Raw genomic sequence first — 25,777 nt, 5'->3', positions numbered from 1 at the left:
AGTTCATTATGGTCAGAAGATGATCTTACATCAGTTGTTGGAACTGACAGGATAGAAAAACACTTTTTTTTTTAAAAGAATTGTAACTGTGCCTACCTCATGGTTGAAGTATTTCTTTATTTTATGTAGGAACAAAAAGTGACCAGCTTTTTAAAAAAGAAAAAAACAGTTCTGGACAAATGGTTGCATTCATTCAGACCAAATTTTTATTTTTTAAAAATCTGATACAGCCATTTAATTTTCACATGAACAATAGCCAACGTTTGTGTGACTCATACACATAATTCTCTATGTACACACAAGCACATACTATTTATATAGAAATAAATTAAGCTTTAATAATGAAATATAAGTTTACAAATGCAGCTTTTTAAAGCCTAATGAAAAATAAAGATGGAAATTTCTGAGAGACAGGATCACTGTGGAATCTGGCTCTTCAAGATGAAAATATTTTGAAAATTAAAAACCTGAGACAAATCATTGAGTATTTTTTAAATGCCAATTTTGTAATTCTGCATATTTCTTAATCTAGTTATTAACTTTTTATTGGCTAGAATATGGCTTTTAGGGTTGCCTCCAAAAAGTTAAATGTCATATAAATTGAAAGTTAATTTACATTCCTTTTAAGAGTTAAAAGTATTAAGGCCCTTCCCAACCATCCTTCTTGCTTCCAAATACAACTCATCATTTAGTGGCCCTCGATGAGCAACTTAAAATTTTATGCTCTGATACCTTTTCAGTGAATTTTTTATTTTTTTTGTCTAAAAATTTCATCTTAAATAGTTGCAAAAGATGTAAGTGCTGACATATTGTAGATATTGCATCTTTAAATAAAACTGTTACATTCCTTTTTAAATTTGGCCAAGAGGCTCTAAACCCAATACTTGTTTGATAGGCACAGTCATCCTTTCAAAAATTACATGAAGAAAGCAATTTTTAATAGTAGGAAATGCCACATTTTTCCTTTTACTCCTTGAATTTGTATTTTTAATCTATTTCCTCCTCAAATTTTTAGCTTAATTATTTTTTGGCCTTTTTATTATAATATAAAATTATATAATATCCTATAATCATAAGGCTCTATGTATTTAAATTTTTCCACTGGATTGAACTTAATAAAAATATATAGTACAATTTTTAATAAATTGTTAAACATAGTAAAATTCCATTGGCGAAGTATCTATCACTCAATGAGATGAGGAAGGCCTCTTCCTGCTGCCATTCCCCCAATCATTTCATCCATCTGTACATTAAGATGATCTTTGTTAGAATGGCCTTGGTACAGCATCAATTCTATTCTCCTTTTACATTTTCTAAATGAAAGTGTAGATAATCTTTGTTAACACCAGTAAGTAGATGGGAACAGGAGTTTTGTGATTGGCAGGATAACTGAATTCTTCCAACTCCTTCAGAATTACATTTTTTAAATATTCAGAAATCTTGGGTGTTCCTTCAATTTTGTTGAAAACAAAGAATAGGGAACCATCAGACTTTCAAAAGGATTTGTACCCTGCTGTTACAAAGCTTTCATTGTCTAAACACCCATATTTTTTAATTTTATACCTTGAGTCATGCTTTACAGTAAGATTGAAGACAGGGAAAGATATGTTTTCTTTTGTGAAGGAGAAAAGGGCATTTTTCTCACGCAGATGATTCTTATAAAACTGTACAATAGAAAAGTGAGGATCTGAGAATCGATCCCCTAAAATGATTCAGGCCTGTGTATTCCTTGGAAAGCTCTGGTAGACTACTTAGGGGTAAGGTTGGCCCAGTTTAAAGACCATTGCCTGCCCAATATAGCTCAGTGGTTGAGCGTCAACCCAGGAACCAGGAGGTCACCAATTTGATTCCCAGTCAGAGCACATGCCTGGGTTGCAGGGTCAATCCCCAGTAGGGGGTGTGCAGGGTTAGGGTTTCTATCCCTTTCCCTTCCTCTCGCTCTAAAATCAATAAAAACATATTTTTTTAAATGACCATTGGCTGTGGTGGCTTAAGTTTAGATTTTATTTAACCAGGTCACAGGACATATACAGTTGACCCTTAAACAACACAGGCTTCAACCACATAGGTCCACTTATATGTGCATTTTTAAAATAAATTCTGTAAATATATTTTCTCTTTTGATGTTCTTAACATTTTTTTCTCTAGTTTACTTTATGGTAAGGGTAATATATATATATCAATCATACAAAATATGTGTTAATCAACTATGTTATTGGTAAGGCTTCTGGTCAATATAGGCTATTAGTAGTTTAATTTTGGAGGAGTAAAAAGTTGACTGCACAGTGTGTGTATGTGGGGGGAGGTCGGTGCCCTAACTCCCAAGGTTCAACTGTAAACTATTAGATTATGTTTCCTGGCTGCCTTCTTAATAGAGCAGCAAGTCTTCTGATGCATTCCACTATACGTTAGTCCCATGAGATATTCCTTGGCAAAAAGTTTCTGAGATCAAATTTGGGAAATGTGATATTCTACACCCCTCTTAACTATGCACATTAGAATACCCAAGTTTTACAGGGGAAAAAAAAAAAGTTAACTTTGTATAACCTAAATTTTCCAAACTCAGATGATTTAACCAGCCTCCCCCTTTATTTTTTCGATGTAACAACGGATGCCTCAATAATACTAATCCTTAGAGAAATGATGAACAAAAACAATTGAACAACATCCACAATCATGGTTTTGGTCCGTCAATGCCATATTTTAGGATATTCTTGTCTTCTTCTGCTTGATCTGAATTAACTGTGTTTAACACATGACTGTTAAATCATAATCTCAGCTAGATACGTTATAGGACTTGGGTTTTTGTGGCATCCAGGCAAACTCTAGAAAGAGCAATGATGTCATTTGCACCCTTCCCTTTCTGTGTCTTTCCTGAGAGAATCCCACCACCACCAAGAATCCAGATTCACGTGTTAACCTGTTAAGAGAATGTTGCAACCAAAGCAAATACTCTCTACTGGTGGATTCAAGTTATGATAGCACCTAGGAGGAGGAGACAGTTTTAGGGAGAGGTTTTCCCCAGCACCATTTACAGTACAACCCATCCCCCTCCCCTCCCATTTCCTGCCTGTTCTTTCTCTGCACTTGTTGCTAGGTGTGGATTTTACACAGTGGCAGCTGAAAGATGCTTAACTCCTTCTTTCTATGCCACCACTTCTCAATTTCTTTGATATGGTAGCAGAACATCCATTTTAAGCAGAAAGGGGATCCAGGCCTTACTTAGCTTTCTGGATTTTTTTTTTTTAAATATACTCTATTGATTTTCTACAGAGAGGAAAAGAGAGGGATAAGTTAGAAACATCAATGAGAGAGAAACATCGACCAGCTGCCTCCTGCACACCTCCCACTGGGGATGTGCCCACAACCAAGGCACATGCCCTTGACCGGAATCGAACCTGGGACCTTTCAGTCTGCAGGCCGACGCTCTATCCTCTGAGCCAAACCAGTCAGGGCATCTTTCTGGCTTTAAAGGGGAGTGAAGTGCAAAGGTTAATGTCTTTTACTCTCTCCTGAGCTGAAAACAGAGGTAAAAGACAGCAAAATCTGAGCTCTACTGTGTAAGGTAATAATGGAGCCAGAAGAGGTATGCGGGTAGCGGCGGGGGTGGCTAGTGGGGCACTGGCTACAGAATCTGTAAAGTCCTTCCCTGCAGCCTTCGGCTCAGTGCCTTTTCATCCAGCCTTCCCTGAAAGTTGCTTAGAACATCTGCTATCATCAGGAATCATCTTCCCTCAGTTACTGGCTGCCAAATAAATAGCAGTTCCCAATTCAAGGAATAACTAAAATAACGTCACCAAATAAGAGCCCCACCTTGGTCAGACTGCTATTACCTATTCTCCTTGCTTCCTAGAAGGTAAAATGCTTTTCTTTTAGAAGCATATGTAACTATAAGACCTTTAGAAGCATATGTAACTATAAGGCTTTCTCTTTTCTTTAAAAAAAACAAAAAACTTTTGTTAAACATTGTACCCCCAGACCTTGACATAGGGCTTGGCGTATGGTGGTGCTCAAGAAATTTTTGTGGAATGAAGGAATGAGGTCTTTTGATCAGAGAGAGCCTGGCTGGTTTCAACGTACTCATCAGCAATACATGCACGCTAAGCCCAGGATAACCAGGGGAGGGCTCAATGCGTTTCTAGGACCCAGTTTCATCCAGTTAAAGCCACCAGTCTTACCGCTTGCTAGTTTGTTCCTGCCACCACCATCGTTTTCACGGTTACACCTTTTCCCCTCTAAGTCGTTTCTCAGTTCACTTTGAGTGATTTTTGACTCTACTGACTACTCCCCCAACCACTAACCTCATCTTTACAAAGCCTCCTGAAGTCATCACACTACACGTCATCAAATTGTATCGCAAGGTGCAGAGGAGTGTCATCTTGTCCCAGGGGGGTCTGAGGCTTTGGGGTGGCTGCATTTGAGATTGTACCTTTCTAATGCTTAAGCCACAAGACTCAGCCTGCTGCTTCTGAAAACTGGGAAACTGCCCCATGGAACCCAACTTGCATCACCTCCTTCAGTCAGTAAATTGACCTCTCGTCTGTGGGAGCTGCAGACCCAGAGCCTCCCCCGTGGTCACCCAGCCAGCTCAGGAGTGGGCAGAGCAGGAGTAAGAAGCTGGCTGAGCCTTCGCTGGGTCTCTGGTTTCTAAGAGGCTTTTTAAATCAGCAGCTCCAAGATTTCCACCTCTCACCCCCAATAACTCCAGTCACCAAGTAAATCTCTGCCTTTAACTAGAGATTGTCTTAATGAACAGGGAGTCCAGGGACTCAGGCACCACAGCACGTCTGTCTAGCCAGCTAGCCAGCCAGTGGTAGTTAAAGTGCTTTGAGCTGAGTCCACTGACCTGGGGCAGGGAAACTGGGCAGATGTGGCAGTCAGGGGCAGGGCTCCTCTCTGGGTCCCGGTGAAATCCGATGGCCTTAATTGTAGAATCGTTTGCCTTGTAGTAAAATCCTTTTCCAAAGCTAATTTATAAGTTCCTTACATTGTGAGCTCACCTCCCATGGAAGTCAATTACCTGGGTCTTTAGAGGCCAGAAAAGGAATCCTGCTCACTGTGCAGGTCATGCACAGAAGGTCTAACTGTTCGAGATTTTCACTGCTTTTATTCAATGAGGTTTAGAACACAAGAGGCCAAAGATGAGGAATGTGGTTTGGGGATCCTCTATAGAGAATTATAAGTTAAGAAATTGTCCAAGACGAAAAAATTAGGAGGAAATCGCCCAGCTCATGCTGATTGGGTCTTCTTCAGGAATGTCATCTTGATTGTAGAGGATGACGTCACAGGTTAGCATGATCCCATGGTCTGAATACGGCACATTCTTCTACATGCAAACACACACACACACACACACACACACACCACCCTTACACATGCACCCCAGCTTCTATGAGTAAAACTTGCTGTTGCTGACTCTCTTCTCTCTTAACCTGAAATAAAACAGATTTCACCATCATCCACTAGGCTGAGGCACAGGCCATGTGCTTTGTAACGCACAACTGCAGGTCACTCTTGGTGGCGTGGTACAGGGCTGAGAATCGGGGAGGCGGCTTCCTGGCAAGATTTTTAATCTGAGTCTCAATTTCCTCACTGGTCGTTGCATTGAGGTCACTGCTACTGGTTAGGTTGAAGTAAAGATGAAATGAGAATAATATGGGTAAGGAGTCTACACTCTGATTCCCATTGGAGGCTGCGATAGGAATTTTGGGAGGCTAGTGCTTTTTAAAATTTTATTTCTTGATGAGAAATTTTATTTCTTTGTTCCACTTATTTATGCATTCATTGAATCTTTTTTTTTTTTTAACTTAAATTCTTTGTTGCTGAAAGTATTACATTTGTCTCCTTTTCCCCTCTATTGACCTCTTCCGGCTGCTCCTGCCCCCCAGCACATGCCCTCGGCCCCTTACTGTCATTGATTCTGGTATGTGCCTTGACCAGGGATCAAACCCACAATGTTGGCGTATCAGGAAGACACTCTAACCAACTGAGCTACCTGGCCAGGGCAGATAATGCTTTGTTAAGCAGGACTATCTGGCACACTGCAGGACACTAGGTACACCTGGCTATCTCACCCCCATTACATGTCTGTAGCAAAATCAAAAGGATCACTTGGAGGGGATTCTGCCCTAATTTAGAACCACTGGCCTAATTTAGCCCATTCTTGAGAGCTTGATAGGGTCTCTTTAAAAGGTAGTGGTCATTGTTATTTTCACTATTATCTTGAAATGTCCTCCTAGTGATGATAGTTCCACTTAGGGAAGGTGCAGATACCTAAGACACTACTGCAAGTTCAGTTATTGAGCAAAGAGAGCTAGAGTCAAGGGTACCAGGCACAGGATTTCTAAAGATGATGGCGCCTTCCTGAAGCCTGGCCCCACATGCCCGATGTCACTGTGCTGGGAGGAGCGAGATCTGAGGGTCTGCAGGTGGGGAAGAGGTGACCTACCTCCGGTTGCACTTCTCCTGGTACAGATGGAGCTGGTTCTCGTTGACATTGAACTCTTTAACGAGGGCATCCCGGTTGGCATTGCGCAAGTTCTGGTGTGTGTCATATAGGAAGAGTTGGTTGTTCAGCTCTTCTTGCCGCCTCCGCAGCTGGCGACAGGAAGAGTACAGTTCCTCTTCACTCTCCTGTAGAGAAGAGAACCATGTGGTGACAATGTCTTCCAAACCAGAAGGTGGGCCATCGCATCTTACGAGTGTGAAGGAAGCACGGGGCAGAAGCTGTGCAAACTGGGGTTATCCCAGAAAATCCAGAGCCCATTTTAACCAAAGACAAAACTGGCAAGTATTGATTGCATTAGAAGCAAGTGGTTTAAAAAAACCCTTGTTCACAATAAAGGAAGGCTTTATTGGGAAACACAGGAATAACAAATGCATTGCCCATTGACCCTATTTCTTAATCAAATCTGGTTTTTCACTGGTCTGCACCACCTTTGGGACCTTATCCCAGTGCAAAGGGCCTGAGCAGCTCTGTGTGCAAAGTGGAACCCAGCAGGTGAGGGGGAGAACAGACTAATATGAGGACAGAAAGGCAAGTAGGATGCAACAAGGCATCTAAGATCTCATAAAGAGCCTTATTAAAAGGCAAGGTAACCCACGACAACATGGATGAACCTTGAAAACATTATGCTAAGGGAAAGAAGCCAGTTCCAAAAGACCACATACCATTATTCCATTCCTATGAAATGTCCCGAACAGGCAAATTCATAGAGACAAAGTAGACTATCGTTGCCTGGGGTGGGGATGAAATGAGTGGAGACAACTAATGAGCAGGACATTTCTTTTGGGGGTGATGGAAATGTTTTAAAATTGATCATGGTGCCTGGCCGGTGTGGTTCAGTGGTTGAGCACTGACCCATGAAAAAGGAGGTGACAGTTCGATTCCTGGGCAGGGCGTATGCCTGGGTTGCAGGCTCGATCCCCAGTAGGGGGTGTGCAGGAGGCAGCTGATCAATGCTTCTCTCTCCTCATTGTTGTTTCTATCTCTCTCTCTCCCTCTCCTTCCCTCTCTGAAATAAAAATAAATAAAAAAGAATAAGTATTTTGGGTTTTTCTGAAACAAATATTTGTTAGGTCTAAGTTATCTGCCTTTGAATGTCTGAAAATACCTTCCTTTTGCCCTCACTCTTGAATGGTAGTTATTAAGATACAGAATGTCTAGACTTACTGCTTGTGTCCTAAAATTTTTTTAAGATATCCCTTAGTCTTTAGGCTACTATTGCTGTAGGTGGGAGTATTCCTGTCATAGGTCAGTCCTCTGTCGGTAGTCTGTCTTTTCTCTCTTATAACTTTCTTTATCCTGGTTCTGCCAATTAAACTCAATATGGTGTGTCTATGCGTGGATCTTATTTAGTTATACTGCTGTGTTTATAGTTGGAGTCTTCAATGTTGGGAAATTCTCAGTCATCAACATCTCAAATATTTTATGTTGAAGTTTTTCATCCTGCCGTCCTATTTTTAACTCTTGTTTTTCACATTTACATCTTGTCTTGCTTTGTTCAAAGCAAATTCTCTAACACAATCTTCATGTTTACTAATTCTTTCCTTAACTGTGTCCTCCCTGGAATTTCCCACTTACTAATCTTGAAAGCAGTTTCTTTCATAATTTTTCATATTGTATTTCCAGAATTTCTAATTGGTCCTTTCATTCCTACATGATCTTGATTAACAGTAAGAAGAGTTGGTCTTCATTGGGTTCTCTCTGGGAAAAAAAACCCCACACATTTATTTCAAGGTTATTTTTAGATTCACTGGAGTGAATTCTCTTGCTTTTACATTTGTGAGCTAAATTGGCATCGTTTTCCTTGAGTGCTTTAAAATTTTAATGCGCAAGCTCATCTTGGATGGGAAGGTTGATTCCTCCCTTGAATCTATATGTTGGTATCTGGTTTTCTGAATGTTGTAAACGGGGGCTGGGGGTGCTCCCAAGGGCAGGATCAGCTAAGTTTTAGGGTGATGGCTTAGGGCTCTGGGTTCCTGCAGGACTGTGTCCACTTTTATCCCAATCCCTCAATCAAGAGCTGGCCATGGCCTGAGTCCTGGGCACTTGCCAAATCTCTTTCTCTGGAGGGGTTTTCAGAAAAGCGAAGCCCACCTTGCCCTGAATCTTGTATTTGTGCACAGCCTTCAGTGCCCATTGCATTAGCCACAAAAATAAAGTAAATGAATTGAGTATCCAAACACAGGAGTTAGAAAATGAAAGAAGTTTGAGGAAAGCAGACTGAGTCAGTAAAGATACACATGGAAATGGTTGAATAAGAAAACCAAAACATAAAATAAATGCAAGAGCTGGGTTGTTTTGTAGGAAAAACACAAACAGAATCAACCAAGTAGCTAATCCATTATCTAATCTAGAAATGTGTGAAAGCCCAAGTAAGACATAGGCACAGGTATACAACTATAGATAAAAAGCAATGGAAGGAACCTGTAAAATAAATAAAAACCAAGATGACAATGGAAAGAATGAATATATGTATTCATTCTTATTCATTGTAAGGTTCTATCTCCAATATATATAATAACTGTGTATTATATATATTGGAGATAGAACCTTATTTTATCTGGTTTATTTCCCCATATTTCTTTTAAATATATATATATTAGAAGCAAGCAGTATATATACATTTCCTATTATAGAAAATTATCCCATAAGAGAAAAAAATTGAAGAGACTTTTTTATTCCAGAAAAAAAGGACAAAGTTTTATAACCATGCCCAGAAAGTTTCACAAACAATATCTGTTACATGTTACAGTTAACTCTAGTTTTATTCAAAATGTGCCATAGCCCTGAGAAGGAAGATCTCCAAGTAATTTTAATGAAGCCAGTATAACAAAACCTAACCAAAAACCAAAGACTGAATACTCAGTGAAAGCCAGTGCAAAAATCCTAAGAAAAATATTAACGAATACATTATAGAAGCACATTAAACAATGCAATCCTATATTTCACTAAGGAATTCTTTTTTCTGCCCCTTTAAGATGACAGTTTCACACCTCCGGCTCTCATCAGCCCTCCCCAAGCTCAGCTGATGGCCTTGCTTCCTGTTTTACGTAAAACATGGGAAACCTGCCCATCCTGGGCCCATATACCATACATATCCCATGCCTTCTCTCCTGCTGGCCCCAGGATCCCATGTTCTCTTTCTTACTCAGTTCTTCGTTCCTGTGCATACTCTTTCTCTCTCCTATATCAGTGTTGCCCTTTACTGCTAACTCATCCCCCTCAGCAGCGTGCAAATTCATCTTAAGAAGCTCTCCCTTCACCTCACATTTCCCTCCAGCTACTGACCCATCTCTCTTGTCACCTTCACAGCAAATGTCCTTGAAAAACTCCAATGCTCCCCAGCAATGTATCTGTCATCTACTCCCACTTACATTCCATTTTAATTTCAGTTATTACCCTTCAAATGTTTCCTATAGGATTTTGTAGATTTTTTACTGCTTCTTGAAATAATTTTAGCCCATTTACATGCTTCAAGGCAGTCACCCATTTGTCCTCATTTTTCATATTTATTTATCTTATTTGGAGTTCAGTCTTCTTTTCAATATTTACTCCTGTGTTTTTGCTCTTACTATATTCCTTGATTAAGCAGGCAAAGAGTTTATTTAATTGGTCTTTTAAGTGAGTCAGCATTTGTTTCTTCTATCCTCTTTGTTTTATGTTTCATTTAGTTGGCTTTTATCTCTATTATTTTAGTCCTATTAGTTTATGAGTATTTATAAAATTTTAAAGATGAATGCTCACTGCATGTGTTTTAAGTCTAGTTTCTAATACTAAAATGGACAAATCTGATGTTAGATTTATTTGAAGATAACTTAGTGTGTTGGGAAGTTCAGTTTCTTTTTAATTTATCCAAGGCATTCAAAACTTTTACTAAGCCCTGGACAGTTTGGATCAGTGGCTAGAGCGTGGGCTTGCAGACTGAAGGGTCCTGGGTTCGATTCTGGTCAAGGGCATGTATCTAGTTTGTAGGCTTGATCTCTATCCCTGGTAAGGGTGTGTGTGAGAGGCCACTAATCAATGTCTCTCCCACATCGATGTTTATCTCTGTCTCTCCCCATTCCTTCCACTCTCTTAAAATCAATGGAAAAATATCCTCGGGTGAGGATTAACAACAACAAAAAACAACCAACAAACCAACAACTCTTACTAAAATACAATAGGGGGTGGGTGGGTGTGTTTTCCATTCATCCCTCCAGGGAATCAAGTGAACTCTCAAGCAGCAAATCAGAGAAAAGTCCCTCTGCTATCTGTTTCATTAATAGCTCCTCACCCATCTGTCCCACTTTGTCCTATGCAACATGCTTGCATATTGGGTCATTGGCATCTGTCCTCTGAGCTTATGTTTTCCTTTATGATTTCCATCTCATCATTCTCAATTGTGAAACATTTCTTTCATGTTATCTTTTAGGTCACTGATGAGAATGTTTCTGCTCATATGCTGAATTTTTAAATTCAAGAAATTGTTTTTTGTTTCAAATTTCAGTGTTTTTCAGTGCTCTACTTGGATATCCTTGAAAGCTCTTATTGACATATGAGTTAGGGTTCTCATTGGATGCTTCCAACGGTTCTACTTCAATTGCTAGCAACCTGTAGCAATTGTCTACCTGGGTTTGTCTTCCTTTTATTATTCTACGCGAGTTCTTCTTTTCATTGTGTGCTCATAGTTTTTTGTGTGTTTTTTTAAATATATATTTTTTATTGATTTCAGAGAGGGAGGGAGGGAGGGAGAGAGAGAGAGAGAGAGAGAGAGAGAGAGAGAGAGAGAGAGAGAGAGAGAAACATCAATGATCAGAGAGAATCATTGATCAGCTGCCTCCTGCATGCCCCATACTGGGGACCGAGCCTGCAGCCTAGGCATATGCCCAGGACCAGGAATCAAACCCTGACCTTCTGGTACATAGGTTGATGCACAACCACTGAGCCATGCTGGCCAGGCTGTGCTCATGGTTTTGTCAGGTCAAGTTTTGGGTCTTCGTGGCAGGCCCAGAGTTTCTGCTCTTTGGGACTGACAATGGGCAAACTTTAGCTGTTCATGTTCAAGGAGGGTCTTTCTCTGTGCCTCTGGATCTCCCCAAATGTAAGGAAATCTTCCCAACCTCAAAACCAGGACCAACTCAGCTCCAGAGTGCACCCCGACCCCTCCTGGTCCTGTAGGACTCCGGAGTGTGTGCTGTACCCTTCCTGCAAAAGGATGCACACGTCTTGTGGCTGAGCACTCACCAGGACCCACGGCATCCTGGTCTTTCCACTAGGCTACTCCATCCCCGCATGTCAGCTCCCACCCAGTGCAAAGCGAAAACCTCCCACCCCCGGGTCAGCACTCCAAGGTCCCAGGGTGGCCAGTTTCTCAGTCACACCATCCAGGTGCTGCCAACTCGCCCATAGGTGATGACTAGGATGAAATATTCAAGTTCCTACACTTTCTCCTGGCCTGTTTTTCTGAATCTCACAAGTTTAGATCAGTTGAGTAAAGGCCCTTTTCTATTAACGGCAAGACTGGATATAATACATCAACTTAAAAGAAACTATTTACTTTCAGAGAACAATTCGACATGTATCCAAAAGTATATGGTCTTTCTTTTTTCTCTTTGATCTATTATTCCATTACTGTAGATCTAGCCTCAGGAAATAATTTTTAATCAAAAAGTGTTACAGGAAGACTTTCATTATTTATAAAGTAAAAAGCTACCAACAACCTGTCCATCAGTGAGAGAATGGTTAAGTGACTTAGGGACTCACACCTAATGAAATAGGCATTAATGGCTTGGAAAATCATATAATAACATAGAGAAAAAAATGCTACAAATCATCTGTGAAGTGGATAAAGGGCACACATTCATATGCATTAGATGACTCTATGAATATATCCTACGCAAAAAATTATCAGGCAAAGAAAATATACCAAAGTGCTAATAGAGGTTATATACAGGTTGTTTATGGGAATTTTTTCAAATCCCCCTCCTTTTCTTTTCCTGCTCCAAATTAAATATAGTATGTGATAAAAATGGTACTAAAAATTCTCTTTGTAAACCATTCATACAGCTGAGTAAAGGACTGGGAATTGATAAAGTAATTGTGCCTTGTAAATAAATGGCTTCTTCAGAAGGGGCTTAAAGTGTTTATTGACAGTTTTCTGGGGCTTTAACCTCTCTCTCAGCAAATGTTTTATGAGTAAACTCCATCTCAGTCCTCACTGGATCAATCATTTGCTCAGACAAATCTCTTGTGAAGCTGTTTACCAGGGTCTCTCCCTGGCATCACAGAGGATATGGTGATAAATCAAACAGGGTGTGACCTTGGGCAGCGAGAAAGCCCAGGTCTATGGAACACAACCCAGCTCGGCTTCCCAGAAAGTCCTATCGCAGTGTGGGGCAGACACACCAATGACAGCTGCAGACTTAAGGAAAAGCCCGAAAACCAGCAGCTGAAATGAAATTTGCACATACTCAGTCATTTCCTCCAAAATTCCTTCTCAGAGAAGCTCTGTGAGAGTCACTGTTCCACCTGGAACCCACACAACGGGCCTGTATCCCTGCCACACTCCACTGGCATCCCCAACAGCACCCAAAGCATGAAGCTTCCCACACCCAGGACGTCAACTCTGGATAAACACATGTGCTTTTAAATATAGTAACTTTCTCTGCTGCCAGCGGTACCTAATTATTTAAATTATGTTTAATGTTTCCAAGTTGTTCACGACAGCTTTGCACAGCAGTATCTAGACGAATACTGTCCAACCGCCATCTGAAACTGCTTTTATCACTTCACTTTTCAGTGAAACGTCTGCAAAAGGGCTTTACACGCAGAGGATGCGTTGGCTTCCTTTCCCCAGGCGACAGAATCCCAGACCTTTCAGTGTGCTGGGAGAGGTCGGCTTGACTCAGGCAAGATTCCTCAAGCTTGCTTACATGTTCCAGGCTTTTGCGGAAGGCCCAGGCTTTACAATTTTACCATCCTGCTCAATGAACTGATCCCACTAATTCCATATCGGGCAATCGATCCTAAGGAATTACTTCTGAATTATAGGAGGGAAAGAGTAACCACATGAAGATGTTCCTGAGAGCCTTATTTGTAAGTGGCTCCTGTCTAAATGCCCAATTTAGGGGAATGCTTAATCTATGGTCCATCAGCTTGATGGAAAAATCTGTCAGCCATTAAATGCTAATGAAGACTAATAGTATGAAAAGTGCTTATAATCTTGCTTTACAGCAGTGGTTCTTGATGGAGGATGATTTTTGCCACCCTGGGGACATGTGACAATGTCTGGAGACAGTTTTGACTGTTTATACTAGGGGAAGGGCGTGCTACTGGCATCTAGTAGGTCAAGGGCAGGGATGCGGCTAAGCATCTTACATTGCATTGAAGAGCTCCCACCACAGAGAATGATCTGGCTCAAGTGTCAGCAGTGCAAACAAACAAATAAAAAACCCTGTCCGGCCTGTGTTGCCCAGTGGTTGAGTGTCAACCTATGAACCAGGAGGTCAAGGTTCGATTCCAGGTCGCAGCATGTGCCCAGGTTGCGGGCTCAATCCCCAGTGGGGGGGGCGGGGGGAGGGGTGTAGGAAGCAGCCGATGAGTGATTCTCTTGTCATCGATATTTCTATCTCTCTCCTTCTCCCTCTCTAAAATCAATAAAAATATATTAAAACACTACCAATAAAAATATCTTAAAAAACTGCTTTAAAGAAAAAAATTATACATGTATACAGGAACTTGTTATTATCATATTACACTTAAAAATGCATTGGCCTGGAAATGAAGGAAGCAAACAGACCAAATGCTAGCTTTATCTACTCGTCTCTTCCCCCAAATTGTAAGACCATATTTTCTACCCAATCTGGGCTATGCATGGTTGTTTTAGTTTTGAATCCTCACCAGAGGATATTTTTTCCACTGATCTTTAGAGAAAGTGGAAGGGAGAAAGAAGAGGGGTGGGGGGAAGAGAGAGAGAGAAATATTGATATGAGAGAGAGAGATGGACTGGGGATGGGGATTGAACCTGCAACTGAGGTATGTACCCTTGAGCAGGAATCAAACCTGCGACCCTTCAGTTTGTGGGCCGAGGTTCTAACCACTGAGAAAATCAGCCAGGGCATGTATGCAGTTTTTAAAAATCATTTATACAAAATAATATACTGTGGCTTCAGTCTGTTAATGGGCTTCTTAAAGACCTCAGATAGTCTTATTAATGATTAATTGACAAATGCATAATTCATTGTAAAAGAGGAGAAATTTAAGACTTGCTCATTTCCAACAAGGACCCACTGGCTGACTCAGGCGCCTGGTAAAGGGAGGAATTGATATAAACTTTCATGACCAAGCATTTCTATCACTGGAAGAATCATGAAAAGTGATTTTTTTTATCCATAAATCAAGGTTCAAGTGAAAACTATAATTTTTCACATAAACACTGCACTTATTTTGACAGAGTCCAAAGCACTACCATTTAAAAACTGTTTCAAAATGGAAAACTTTCTATCATCTACCCCCTTATCTTCTGGAGACAGAATTTCATCATTGTGAGCTTACATTTTACCCACAGAAAGTGATGCCTTTGATGGCCACTGAGGTTCTAGGGCCCCCAACTAGTGCTCCTTTTAAGTCTCTGCTTCCTGTTTTTATTGCTTTCTCTACTTATTTTTGCATCCCCTTTCATCTTGATGCTGCTAAAATGCTTTGGAATGTAAAACTATCACAGTTGCCAAACTGAAACAGCTATGCAGAAAAGGCTCAGTTCTCTCCTGTGAGTCCAGTTCATGAATTTTACTGCATGGGCCATGGCTGTTAAAAGGCGTCCCCACCCCTGCCATCCTCCTTTCCCATTTGGTAGTTCTCAGCTAGATTCTGGAAATTCCCAAATTAGCAACTTCCGTTCTTTTTGTTGTTGTTGTTAATCCTCACCCGAGGATATTTTTCCATTGATTTTTAAACAGAGAGAAACATTGACGTTGTTTGGTTGCTTCCCACACGCTTGGGCCTGGATCAAGCCTGCAACAGAATTGAACCTGGGACCCTTCAGTCCACAGGTTGACGCTCTATCCACTGAGTCAAACCAGCCAGGACATCACTGTGTAGTTCCTGCAGCCAAAAGAATGGCAAACCATACAGGCTGTGACTTTTCTACCCAGAGAACAACCAGACTGAGAAAACAAGAGGTGTATCCAGAAGCACTGACTAAACCCACATCAGCGTACGGGGGTCTGGAACCATGATCCTCGTTTATCCCAAGAAAACTGGACCACAGAAATCCCGCCCCCTGCCTACACTGGGTTTTGTGGCAAGGGACTGGAAAGGTCTTTGGAGATTGTATTGAGCACTTGCAAAAACACACGCTGAGTGGGTTTCAGTCTGTGGGAGAGACCACCAAGAAGATTCAGAATCTGAAAGTCCAGAATCACAGTAAGGATCCACATCTTCACCCACCATCAAACCAAGGCTTCACTACCTACAGCTTGGAGCTGTGTTCTCAGCATCCCATCTCAACTTTTTTCATAGTTCAAGGAGGCCACGCCCTTTCTGCTAAGTCTACCCTAACTGGCTAATGAAAGGAGGGATTAAATATCTTCAAGGCCTTGGCAAAACAAAAGGACCAAAAATGCAGGCTCCTCCAGGAGCAGAGAGAACCACAAGAAGAGCACCGCTTACTGTGGGAAGCTGTGCTCCATGGATATCCTTCCCCATGTCAAGGCCTTGTTGGGTGCTTTTAAGGCAGTGATGGGCAACCTTTTGAGCTTGGTGTGTCAAACTTCGCCAAAAAAACTGAGCATAACTCGGGTAGTGTGTCACTTTGAGGAAAAAACATTATTTCGCAAATGTTTCATCCTCAGGAGCAGCAAATGTTTCATCCTCGGCATGCGGCCGCCTCAGCCTTCGCGTGTCATCAGAAATGGCTACGCGTGTCAGTGCTGACACGTGTGTCATAGGTTCGCCATCACTGTTTTAAGGGATTACCCAAGACCAACAGGCACAGAATGGCACCCAGGAAGGATGAACTTATCTAGAAGAGCATCATCTTGCCTGGCTCTTGCTAAAACGAAACTATGAGGAGCTTCCAAAGAGCTTCTCCCTTTCCAATGACATAGTTACTCCTAGAATCATGAAGTATTTTCCAAGAAGGATGGATGCTGGGAGGGGAAAAAACCTAGGACCTATGGGGAAATCTGTAGCTGAAAGGAATTCTTTTGTAATGATGTGGCATGTTTGGCTAGATAATTCTCGGTGGGTTGAAGTCCATCAGCCAAGCATACTCCTTGACCATTTCCTCCCCACCAGCAGACGTAGCTCAGGGAACCCCAAGGTGTCTCTCCACTCACCAGCACTGGCCGCATCTCACAGAAAACCAGGAGGGAAGCCAGCTCAATGTCTTCACTGTACCCGTTCTTCAGAGGAACAGATCTAAATCCTGCAGCAGGATGGAAAAACAAGGCAAAGGCAGGCAATTAATGTCTGACCTTGGCTTTCTTGGGGTACCCAGGGGTCACATGCCTGGTTCAAGGCACAGAGAGGTCAGTGCCCCATGCTGGGGCTGACTTTCTGGAAGCCAGAGGTCCCGTCCTGATGGTTACAGAGAGGGGCTCCAGGATGCAGCCTTGACTGACAGGTCCATTCGGAGAAGTGAAGTTAAAAAAAATCTGCCAACTAGAAATGAAAATGATTCCCTCAGAAGAAATTAAAACCCACAGAACATTACACATTGAATTTAGGTGACTGCAGCTGTGGTTCAATTCCTTAAGTACTCCAGAGGCCAAAGACTCAAAAGAATAATGAATCCTCGCATCCATTTCCTCCACTTAGCCCTTTACAAAGCACAGGAGGGGGAGTGTCTTTAAAGATTTCCAATGGGAGGAAATCTTCCTGTCCCTTGGCAGTTCAGAGCAGTATTGATTATCCTCCGCTGAAAGTCTTTCCCTGTTTACACTTAGGACCTGAGTCTGAAAATCAAATGTTTACTTAGAGGAGGTGGAGGTAGAGCTGAATTCCCCTGCCACCACCACTACCCATTAAGTAATGTTTGAGGCAACACATGTCAAAGGTTGGTTGGTTTGCTTGTTTTAGTTAAGTAGTATAAAAGAATACACGGTAAAAATGCAAGGCTCGCCCCCACCCACTCATAAACCCTTATTCCACAAGGAACCATTATTAACAGTATCATCCCAAAACAGTCTCTGCATTTGTTTGAATTTCCTTTAAAATTACAAAGGATAGTACCCTGACCTAAGCAATACTGAACCTTCCATTTTCCATTTAATCCTGTGTCTTGGGGATTCACTGTATGGCTCTAGGTTGACTTGAAAGCTTTTTTTGTTAAATTAAAATTTTAAATTTAAGTTAGTATACAATATTATACTAGTTACATAAGTGTCAGGTGTACAATATAGTGATTCCACATTTTTATACCTTACAATGTGATCACTTCACTAATTCTAGTAATCTTATTACATACTAGAGGCCTAGTGCACGAAATTCGTGCACTTGGGGGGGGGGGTGCCTCAGCCTGGCCTGCGTCCTCTTGCAGTCCTGGAGCCCTCAGGGGATGTCCAGCAGGGGGAGTGGGCCTAAGCTGTCAGTCAGATATCCTTAGTGCTGCCACAGAGGCGGGAGAGGCTCCTGTCATTGTCACTGCGCTTGTCAGCTGCGAGCCCTGCTCAGGGCTTCTGGCTGAGTGGCGCTCCCCCTGTGGGAGCACACTGACCACCAGGGGGAAGCTCCTGCATTAAGCATCTGCCCCCTGGTGGTCAGTGCATGCCACAGCAACCAGTCGTTCCACCATTCAGTCGATTTGCATATTAGCCTTTTATTACATAGGATTATTGACTATTCTCCTTCGCTTTTTTTCAACCATTCCCAGCATCATCCTCCCCTCTAGTAACTATTCCTTTGGTCTCTCTTTCTATGAGTAGTTTTTGTTTTGTTTGTGGGTGTTATGTTTCTTTCTTTTTTGGTTTCCACAGATAAATGAAACCATATGGTACCTGTCTTACTCTGACTTATTTCACTTAGCATAATACCTTCAAAATCAACCCATATTGTCATAGATGACAAAATTTCATTTTTTGTTGCTGTGTAATATTCCATTGTGTGTGTGTGTGTGTGTGTGTGCGTGCGTGCGTGTGTGTGTGTCACATCTGCTTTATCTGTTCATCTATTGATGGACACTTAGGTTGATTCCACATCCTGGCTTTTGTAAATATTGTAAATAATTGTGCAATAAATATAGGGGTGCATATATCTTTTTGAATTAGTATTTTTGTTTTCTTCAGATAAATACCCAGAAGTGGAATCTTCATCCTGTTTTTCATATTGACTACACCAATTTGCAGTTCCACTCACAGTGCAAAAGGGTTCCCTTTTCTCCAACACATGTTATTTGTGACTTTTTGATAACAGCCATTCTGACTGGTGTGAGGTGATATTCATTGTAGTTTTGATTTGCATTTCCCTGATGATTAGTGATGTTGAGCATCTTTTCATGTCTGTTGGCCATCTGTATGTCTTCTTTGGAGAAATGTCTCTTCATGTCCTCTGCACATTTTTTTAGATTGTTGTGGGGTTTTTGTTGTTGTTATTGAGTAGTATGAGTTTCTTAAATCTTTTGGATATCAACCCCTTATCAGATATCATTTTTAAATATATTCTCCCATTCAGTAGGTTGTTTTTTTTTTTGTTTTGTTTTGTTGATGGTTTCCTTCACTGTGCAGAAACTTTTTTGTTTGAGGAAGTCCCGTTTATTTTGCCTTTGTTTCCCTTGCTTGAGGGGATGTATGCTAAGATAGTCCTCAGATTGGTGTCATATAGCTTACTACCTATCTTTTCTTCTAGAGGTTTATGGTTTCAGGCCTTACAGGTAAGTCTTTCATCCATTTTGAATTTATTTTTGTATATGGTGTAAGAGTGGTCCCGTTTCTTTCTTTTTGGGGGTGGGGTGGGGGAAGGCATATATCTGTCCATTTCCCCAGCACCACTTGTTGAAGAGAATGCCATTACTCCACTGTATACTCTAAACTTTGTTGTAGATTAGTTAACCATATAAACGAGGGTTTATTTCTGGGCTCTCTATTCTGTTCCATTGGTCTATGTGTTTGTTTTCTGTGTCAGTACCATGCTGTTTTAATTATTATAGGTTTGTAATATAGCTTAAAATCAGGACGCATTATACTTCCAACTTTGTTCTTTCTCAAGATTGCTTTGGCTATCTGTGGTCTTTTGTGGTACCATATAAGCTTTAGAACTAATTATTCTAGTTCTGAGAAGGCCTATTGCTATTTTGTTGTTGTTATTAATCCTTTCCTGAGGATATATTTTCCATTGATTATTGGTAAGTGGGAGGGAAAAAAAAGAGAGAGAAAGGGAGAAACATTGATGTGAGAGAGACACATCAGTTGGCTGCCTCCTGCACGTGCCCTGACTGGGGCCAGGGATTGAACCTGCAACCCAGGTACATGCCCTTGACCTGGAATTGAACCCTTTAGTGCACAGGCTGACACTCTAACCCAGGGGTGGGAACGTTTGGCCTGCGGGCCACATAAGGCTAGCAAAGTCATTTGGTCTGGAACTGCCAGGGCATTAGGGGTGAGTTAATTAAATGTTTGACCAAATATAGCAGGCTAATTTTTTTATTATTAAATTGATTGGGGTGACATTGGTCAACATGAACATATAGATTTCAGGTGTGGGTTTCTACATTACAAGGTCTGTATATTGCATGCAGGCTAATTTTTAAGTGGATAATCCCTAGGGCCCATGAATGGTGTTATAAATATCATCCCCTGCAAGTCTAACCTCTAAGCCAAAACGGCCAGGGCAGCCGCTGTTATTTTGATAGGAATTGCATTGGATCTGTAGATTGTTTTGGGTAGTATGGTCATTTTAATTACCTATATTAATCCTTCTAATCCATGAGCATGGTATATCCTCCCATTTATTTAGGTCCTTTTCACTTTCTACAGTGTTTTACAGTTTTCAGAGTACATGTCTTTTACTTCCTTGGTTAAATTTATTCCTAGGTATTTTATTCTTTTTGATACAATTATAAATGGTATTGCTTATTTAATTTTTCCTTCTGATCATTCATTATTAGTGTGTAGAAATGTGACAGATTTCTGTATATTAATTCTGTATCCTGCTACTGTACTGAATTCCTTTATTATTTCTATTAATTTTGGGTGGATTCTTTAGGGTTTTCTATATATAGTATTGTGTCATCTGTAAATAGTGAGTTTTATTTCTTTCCAATATGGGTGCCTTTATTTCTTTTACTTGTCTACTGTGGCTAGCACTTCCAATACTATATTGTATAGTAGTGGTGAGAGTGGGCATCCTGATCTCATTCCTGATCTTAGAGGAAAAACTTGCATGTTTTTACCATTGAGTATGATGTTAGTTGTATGCTTGTCAGATATAGAGTCTTGATCAAGTTAAGCTCCCATTTATACCCACTTTGTTAAGAGGTTTTTTTTAAAAAATCATAAGTGGATGTTGAATTCTATGAAATGTTTTTTCAGCATTTATTGATATCATCATGAATTTTATCCTTGGTTTTGCTGATGTGATGAATCACAGTACTAGTTTTATGGATGTTGAACCACTCTTGCATCCCTGTTATAAAACCCACTTGATCATTGTGTACATTCCTTTAAAATACTGTTAAATTTGTTTTTGTTGTTGATAATTTGGCATCTATGTTCATCAGAGATATTGGCCTGTAATTCTCTTTTTTAGTGTCTTTGTCTGATTTTGGTATAAGGGTTATGCTGGCTTGTAGAATGAGTTTAGAAGTATTCCTTCCTCTTCACTTTTTTTGGAATAGTTTGAGAAGGATAGGTACTAATTATTCTTTAAGTGATTGATAGAATTCACTTGTGGAGTCATCTTATCCTGGGCTTTTGTTTGTTGGGAGTTTTCTTTATTAAATGTTTTAGTTGGTGTTTTTTTTTGCTAGTAATTAGTCTGTTCAGATTCTCTGTTTCTTCCTGGTTTAGTCTTGGAAGGTTGTATTTCTTTATCCTTTCAAAGAACCAGCCCTTCTTTTCATGAATCTACTGTTTTTCTATTTAAGTTATTTCCACTTTGGTCTTTATTATTTCCTTCCTTCTACTTACTTCGGTTTTGTTTGTTCCTCATTTTCTAGTTTCTTCAGGTGCAAATTAAGATTGTTTATGTGGGATTTTTCCTCCTTCTTGAGGTAGGCCTGTATGGCTAGAAACTTTCCTGGAATAAGTGCTTTTGCTACATCCCATACATTTTGTAAGGTTGTATTTTCATTTTCATTTGTCTCAAGGTAGTGTTTGATTTCCTTCCTGACTTCCTCTTTGACCCACTGGTTGTTTAGAAGCATGTGGTTTAATCTCCATGTATTTATGATTTTTCCAGTTTTCTTCCAGTAGTGGATTTCTAGTTTCATGCCATTGTAGTTAGAAAATATGCTTGATGTAATTTCAATCTTCTTTAATTAACTGAGGCTTGTTTTGTGGCCTTGTATGTATGTGATCTATCCTGGAAAATGCTCCATGAGTAATCTACAATTTGGGGATGAAATGCTCTTAAATGTCTATCAAATCAAACTGGTCTAATGTGGAATTTATGACCATTATTTCTATATTAAGTTTCTGTCTGAATGATCTATTCACTGAGGTTAGTGTAATATTAAAGTCGCCAACCACTAAAGTATTACTGTTAATTTATGTCCGTTAACATTTGCTTTATATACTTGGGTGCTTCTATGTTGGGTGCATAGGTATTTACAATTGTTATATCCTCTTCTTGGGTTGACCCCTTTAAAATTATGTAATGTCCTTCTCGATTTCCTTTTACATTCTTTGTTTTGAAGTTTATTTTGCCTGGTGTGAGTATTGAGACCCCAGCTTTCTTTTTGTTTCTATTTGCATGGAATATATTTTTCTATCCCTTCACTGTCAGTCTGTATGTGTTTTTCAATCTAACGTATCTTGCAAGCAGCGTATAGACAGGTCATGGTTTCTTCTCCATTTTGCCACCCCATGTCTTCAAGGAGGATTTCTTATAAATTGGAGGATTTAGTCCATTTACAGATAGAGTAATTAGTGATCAGTATATGCCTATTGACATGTTAATTTTTTGGGTTGTTTTGTTCTTTGCTGCTCCTTTCTTCTTCTTGACCTCTTTCCTTTTAATTTGTTGGTTTTCTTTTTGTATGTTTTTGGTTTATGGCTACCATGAGGTTCATATCTATCTGTCTATCTATCTATCTATCTATCTATCTATCTATCTATGTGTGTGTGCGTGTGTAGATAGATAGGTCAGTCTATTTTAAGCTGATAATCATTTAAGTTCAATCATATTCTGAAAGCACTATATTTTTACTCCCCCAATCCTGTTTTTAATATCATGTTTTCTTTTTGTTTCATTTAGCCCGATTATTTATAGTTAATTTTGCTACTACTGTCTTTTAACCTTCATATTAGTTTTTTAAGTGGTGGATTCACTGTGATTATTGTATATTTGCCTTTACCAGTGAAAAATTTTTCTTTCCTGTATTTATTTCTGGTTGCGGCCCTTTCTTTTTTGCATAAAGAAAAAACCCTTTACCATCTCCTATAAGGCTATTTTACTGGTTGTGAACTCCTTTAGTTTTCCTTGTTTGGGAAACTATCTTTTATCTCTCCAACTCTGAATGATAACCTTGTTAGATATAGTATTCTAGGTTGTAGATTCCTTTCTTTTTTAGTTTCTTTTATTTTTCAATTACAGTTTATATTGAATAGTATTCTGTATTAATTTCAGATGTACAGCATAGTAGTTGGATACATTCCTTTCTTTCAGTACTTTAAATATCTCCTCCACTACCTTCTGACATGTAAAGTTGCTTATAAGAAATCAGCTGATAACCTTATGGGGTTTCCCTTACATGTGATTTGATGTTTCATTCCTGGTGCCTTTAAGAGTGTCTCTCATTCTTAACTTTTACCTTTTTTAATTACAATATGTCTTGGTGTGGGTCTCTTTGGAACTCTCTTTGCTTCCTGGACCTGGATGTTTGTTTCCTTTGCTAAATTAAGATAGTTTTCAGCCAAAACCGGTTTGGCTCAGTGGATAGAGTGTCGGTCTGCGGACTGGAAGGTCCCAGGTTCGATTCCGGTCAAGGGCATGTACATTGGTTGCGGGCACATCCCCTGGTGGGGGGTGTGCAGGAGGCAGCTGGTCGATGTCTCTCTCTCTCTCATCAATGTTTCTAGCTCTCTAGCTCTCTCCCTTCCTCTCTATGAAAAATCAATAAAATATATTTTTTTAAAAAGATAGTTTTCAGACATTATTTCTTCAAATATTCTCTCTGCTCCTTTCTTTCTTCTCTATCTGGACTCCCTATAATGCAAATGTTAAGATGTTTGATATTATCTCAGAGATCTCTTATATTATCCTCATTAAATTTTTTTTTCCATTTTGCTTTTCTGATGGGATGATTTCTTCCATTCTGTCTCCCCGGTAGCTAATCCACTGTCAATTCCTTCTGTATTCTTCATCTCCGATTGCTTCTTTATTACATTTTCTCTCTCTTCGTTGGGGTGCTGAGTTCCTCTACTGCACGACCAGGTTCGTTGAGCTTTCTCATGACGATTTCTCTGAATTACTTATCAGGCAAATTACTTATATCCGTTTCATTGGGGTTTTTTTCTGGAGATTTTTCTTATTATTTCATTTGGGGCAAATTCTCCTGTCTCCCTATTTTGTTTGACTTACTGTGTTTGTTCCTAGGAGTTGGATAGAATAACTATCCCTCCCAGGCTTGAAAGAGGGGTCTCTGTGTAGACCAGGGGTTGAATAGTTTCGGCAGCCCGGTTGTATTCAGAGCAGGCATGTGAGGCGCCTGGTGTGTCTCCTGGCCTGAGTAATAGGTTCCAAGTGGAGCCAGTCTGCTGTGTGTGCTTCCTTGCCCTTCTAATCTGGGTGGGGCTATCTGATGTAGATAGGACTGCTAGGGACATTCTTGGTGTGCCCTGTTGCTCTCTCTGTGATCAGAACAGGGTCAGGGCCTGGGTGGGGCTGCTTTCCATGCTTGTATCTTAATGCCCCACCAGCTCTGCCCCGTCTCAGGGTGGGGCCGGTGTGCGTGTCTGCACAGCTGCACTTGGCTTGTTCTACTCTCTCTCAAGGCAGTGCAGCTCCTCTGTGCATGTCCTATTGCTTCAATTGTCCACCCTTAGAGCAGGGTCTGGGCGGGACTACTCTGCATGCCTGTTTCTCAATGCCCTAATGACTCTGCATTAAAGGCTGCCCCACCTGGAGAAAAAGCATACCGCAGGACCCTACTCACTCTGCCTGGAGCAGCTCTGAGTATGGGCACGGCAAAGTTTTGCTAGGTCTCTGTGGACAGGGGGAGGCCCTTGTGTATGCAGCCCAGTGGGTGTAAAAAGCAGCACCCTGCTGTACCCACTGGACCCATCTCCTGGTGGAGGAGCCAACTTTGTATGCATACCATGGTGCCTTCCTCTTTCTGCTGGGGCCTGCAGGTCAGCCAGGGAACCTGGGTGGAGCTCCTGCCCACTGTCCCGGTTTAGGGGAAACATAAACAATGGCGCTCACTTGTTCCTCCAGTCCTGTGTTGTTTCCTCAGCTCCCAGAGAGCTGTCATGGGACCCCAATCTTCTCTATGTGGTCCATTTCTCTTGCTTGTGTAGAAGCTGTTCAGTTGGTTCACTGCTGTCTCTCAAGAGGAACTATTCTAAACACAGATGTACATTTTGAAGTGTTCTTGGAAAGAGGCAAGCTCAGCATTCACCTACACTACCATCCTGGGCCTGCCTCTCTTACTTGAAAGCTTTTTATTTGCATTTTATCTACTGATTCTCAGGACAAGCAATACTCAAATTAGGGCACTCCCACTATTTCATCATTCTGGTTTTGGTTTGTTTGATGATGATTCTTATTTCTCTTAGAGAACCTTTTACTATTAGTTGGTTTATAACCTGTGAATAGTATCTATTGAATCAATTGCTTTCCACTGCTCAAGATGAGGATGTTGGCATGCTTACACAACCCTGTACACCTTTTCTCCCCCTAATTTAGTAAAACTGCATTATTTCTACACTGGCATGGTGTATAATGTGTGTTCCATTTTATAACCATAATTCTCTTACAAAGGGAGACTTGGTTATATTTTTCTGACATTTATACAGCAAAGCTAAAAGAGAATATTATAAGGAACACTTGTATAACCATTACCTAGATCTCATCATTCAAATATTCTCTCTGCCCCTTACTATACTTTATCACATTTCTCCACCCATCAGGCTATCA

The 25,777-nt window shown here is 40.5% G+C and overlaps 1 protein-coding gene across 1 annotated transcript in view; it reads right to left on the bottom strand.

Moving 5' to 3' along the window:
• Positions 1 to 4,996: 4,996 nt before the first annotated feature.
• PLCG2 (phospholipase C gamma 2) overlaps positions 4,997 to 25,777 on the bottom strand; it is a 137,176-nt gene continuing 116,395 nt past the window's right edge. The window contains exons 31-33 of the mRNA XM_079799730.1: positions 16,822 to 16,910; positions 6,449 to 6,633; positions 4,997 to 5,432 (exon numbers count right to left, since the gene is read on the bottom strand). Coding sequence (XP_079655856.1) covers positions 5,390 to 5,432; positions 6,449 to 6,633; positions 16,822 to 16,910 — 317 coding nt within the window. The 3' untranslated portion in view covers positions 4,997 to 5,389. The remainder of the gene's footprint in view (positions 5,433 to 6,448; positions 6,634 to 16,821; positions 16,911 to 25,777) is intronic.

This window comes from Cnephaeus nilssonii (assembly GCF_951640355.1).
Source record: "Cnephaeus nilssonii genome assembly, chromosome: 20".
Taxonomy (NCBI): domain Eukaryota; kingdom Metazoa; phylum Chordata; class Mammalia; order Chiroptera; family Vespertilionidae; genus Cnephaeus; species Cnephaeus nilssonii.
Note: the sequence above shows the minus strand (reverse complement) of the source record. Positions and strands in the feature narration are given on the sequence as shown.